General features: G+C 70.7%; 1 protein-coding gene across 1 annotated transcript; it reads left to right on the top strand.

Moving 5' to 3' along the window:
- Window positions 1-1,615: 1,615 nt before the first annotated feature.
- NRARP (NOTCH regulated ankyrin repeat protein) lies at window positions 1,616-1,963 on the top strand. The gene has a single exon (XM_074161235.1). The coding sequence runs from the start codon at window positions 1,616-1,618 to the stop codon at window positions 1,961-1,963; it is 348 nt and encodes a 115-aa protein (XP_074017336.1).
- Window positions 1,964-2,083: the final 120 nt, after the last annotated feature.

The following is a 2,083-nucleotide window of genomic DNA, read 5'->3' as shown; positions in this document are numbered from 1 at the left end:
AAAGGACCCAGCACGGGCAGAGCAGAGTCCCAGCCTTCCCCAGCTCCAGGGAAAAGCCGCAGGAAAACACCATAGGGCGAGTCGTGTGCCAAGCCCATGGCCACTTGGGCCGTCCAGCCACGTGATGGACGGCTCCAACATGGCAAGTTTCATCAGTTTAGCAATTGACTGGTTTTTCCCTTTCCATCCCCAAATGGACGAGCCGGCACGGCCAGGTGACAGCAGCTTGCCGGCCAGCTGCCCTCGGCACGGCTGCTGTCACCTCGTTTTACGACACATTCTTCCTTTCTTCCTGCACCTCCCGCTCCGCTCCGGCCGACCAAATGCCCAGCAGATGCAGCGAGCGCAGGCTGGGGGACACTGCTTCCCACCCAGCCTCCACCGTTTGCTCCCCGTGGGCCAAACGGGCGCAGGGAAGGCCCCTCCAACACGGTTTTGGGGTTGATGCACTATTTTTGGTACCTTTTTGCCCATTTTCCTGCCTGTGTCTCCACCCGCCTCCCAGCACTCCCACACCAGGAGATGGTCATCAGCCATCAGCAGATCCGACCCTGGGCAAAGCCCCGTGAGTCACTCCGGGGCCTGCCGGGGGCCGTGTCTTCCCACCCCCCCAAAATCAATCCCACCCCTGTATCCCTGAAACCCGGTGCAAGCCCCGCTGTGGGCCCCTGGAGGGGCTGGATCCCCCCCCGTCCCTCTCCTCACGGGAAGACAAACCCGCAGCAAAACGGTGTCGCCCCCCAAATTTGAGGGTGTTTGCGGTACCTCACCCCCCCCCCCCCCCCCGCAGCACCTCGGTGACCCCGCGGGGTCCGGGGCCAGCCTCGGCTGGGGGCGAGGAGGGGCCCGGGGAGCACTGGGACGGGCACCGCACGGATCCAGCGCGGCGGGGGCAGGCGGGCGGCGGGGGCAGCCGCCCGGCACGGCCCCGCTGGGCCCGGCTCGGCACGGTATAGCCCGGCATGGCCTGTTTCGGCGCGGCACGGCCCGCGCGGTGGTGCCCCCTGCCTGCGGCCACTGCGCCCAGCCGCGACGGACCGAGGCGGGCCCCAGCGGGCCATGCCGGGCTGTAATGAACCGAGACCAGCCGAGCTGGGCCGGGCCGAGCCGAGCCGAACCGAGCCATGCCGGACTGTACCGATCCGGGCCGATCCGAGACGGGCCGAACGGAGCCGAGCGGGGCCAATACCGGACAATACCGAGCCGAGCCGAGCCGAGCCGGGTCGGGCCAATGCCGGACTTTACCGAGCGGGACCGAGCGGAGCACCGGGCCGAGCCGGGCCGGGAGCGCCCCCCGTCATGCCCCCAAAGGGGGGAAGGGGGCGTGGCTTCCAGCAGCGTCCCCGCCCCCTTGTTCCAACGGGCGCGCAGCGGCGACGCCCCGCCCCCTCCGTCGCGGCGTCACGGCCGTGCCATTGTTATGCAAATAAAAGGGCGGGTAAAAGGCGCGCGCGGGGCCGGCTGCGCTCCAGAGGGGCCCGGGCGCGGCGGCGGAGCGGCGGCGGCGGCGGCAGCGCGGGGGTCGCGGCGGCAGCAGCACCCGCCAGCAGCGCCGCATGCCCGGGCGGGCGGAGGCGGCGCCGTCCATGCGGGGCGGCGGGGCCTGAGGGGCGGCATGAGCCAGAGCGAGGTGTCGGCGGTGGCCGCGCCGCCGCCCAGCCAGCGCGTCTTCCAGGAGGCGGTGCGGCGCGGCAACACCAAGGAGCTGCAGTCGCTGCTGCAGAACATGACGAACTGCGAGTTCAACGTCAACTCCTTCGGGCCCGAGGGGCAGACGGCGCTGCACCAGTCCGTCATCGACGGCAACCTGGAGCTGGTCAAGCTCCTGGTCAAGTTCGGCGCCGACATCCGCCTGGCCAACCGGGACGGCTGGAGCGCCCTGCACATCGCCGCCTTCGGGGGCCACCAGGACATCGTCCTCTACCTGATCACCAAGGCCAAATACTCCGCCGGCGCCCGGTGATGCCGGCGCCGCTCCCCCCCGTCCCCTCTCCCCCCCCCCCCCCGGCTCCCCCGGCCGCCGAAGCTGCTCCCACCCCCGCGCCGGGGTCGTTTGGCGAAGATTTGGGGCCCCACGCAAAAC

The sequence above is a fragment of the Numenius arquata genome, chromosome 19 (genome assembly GCF_964106895.1).
Source record: "Numenius arquata chromosome 19, bNumArq3.hap1.1, whole genome shotgun sequence".
NCBI classification, from domain to species: domain Eukaryota; kingdom Metazoa; phylum Chordata; class Aves; order Charadriiformes; family Scolopacidae; genus Numenius; species Numenius arquata.
This window is presented reverse-complemented; position numbering and strand designations above follow the sequence as displayed.

Coding starts and splice junctions, on each gene's coding strand:
- NRARP (XM_074161235.1), top strand. CDS start 1,616: ATGAGCCAGAGCGAGGTGTCGGCGGTGGCCGCGCCGCCGCCCAGCCAG.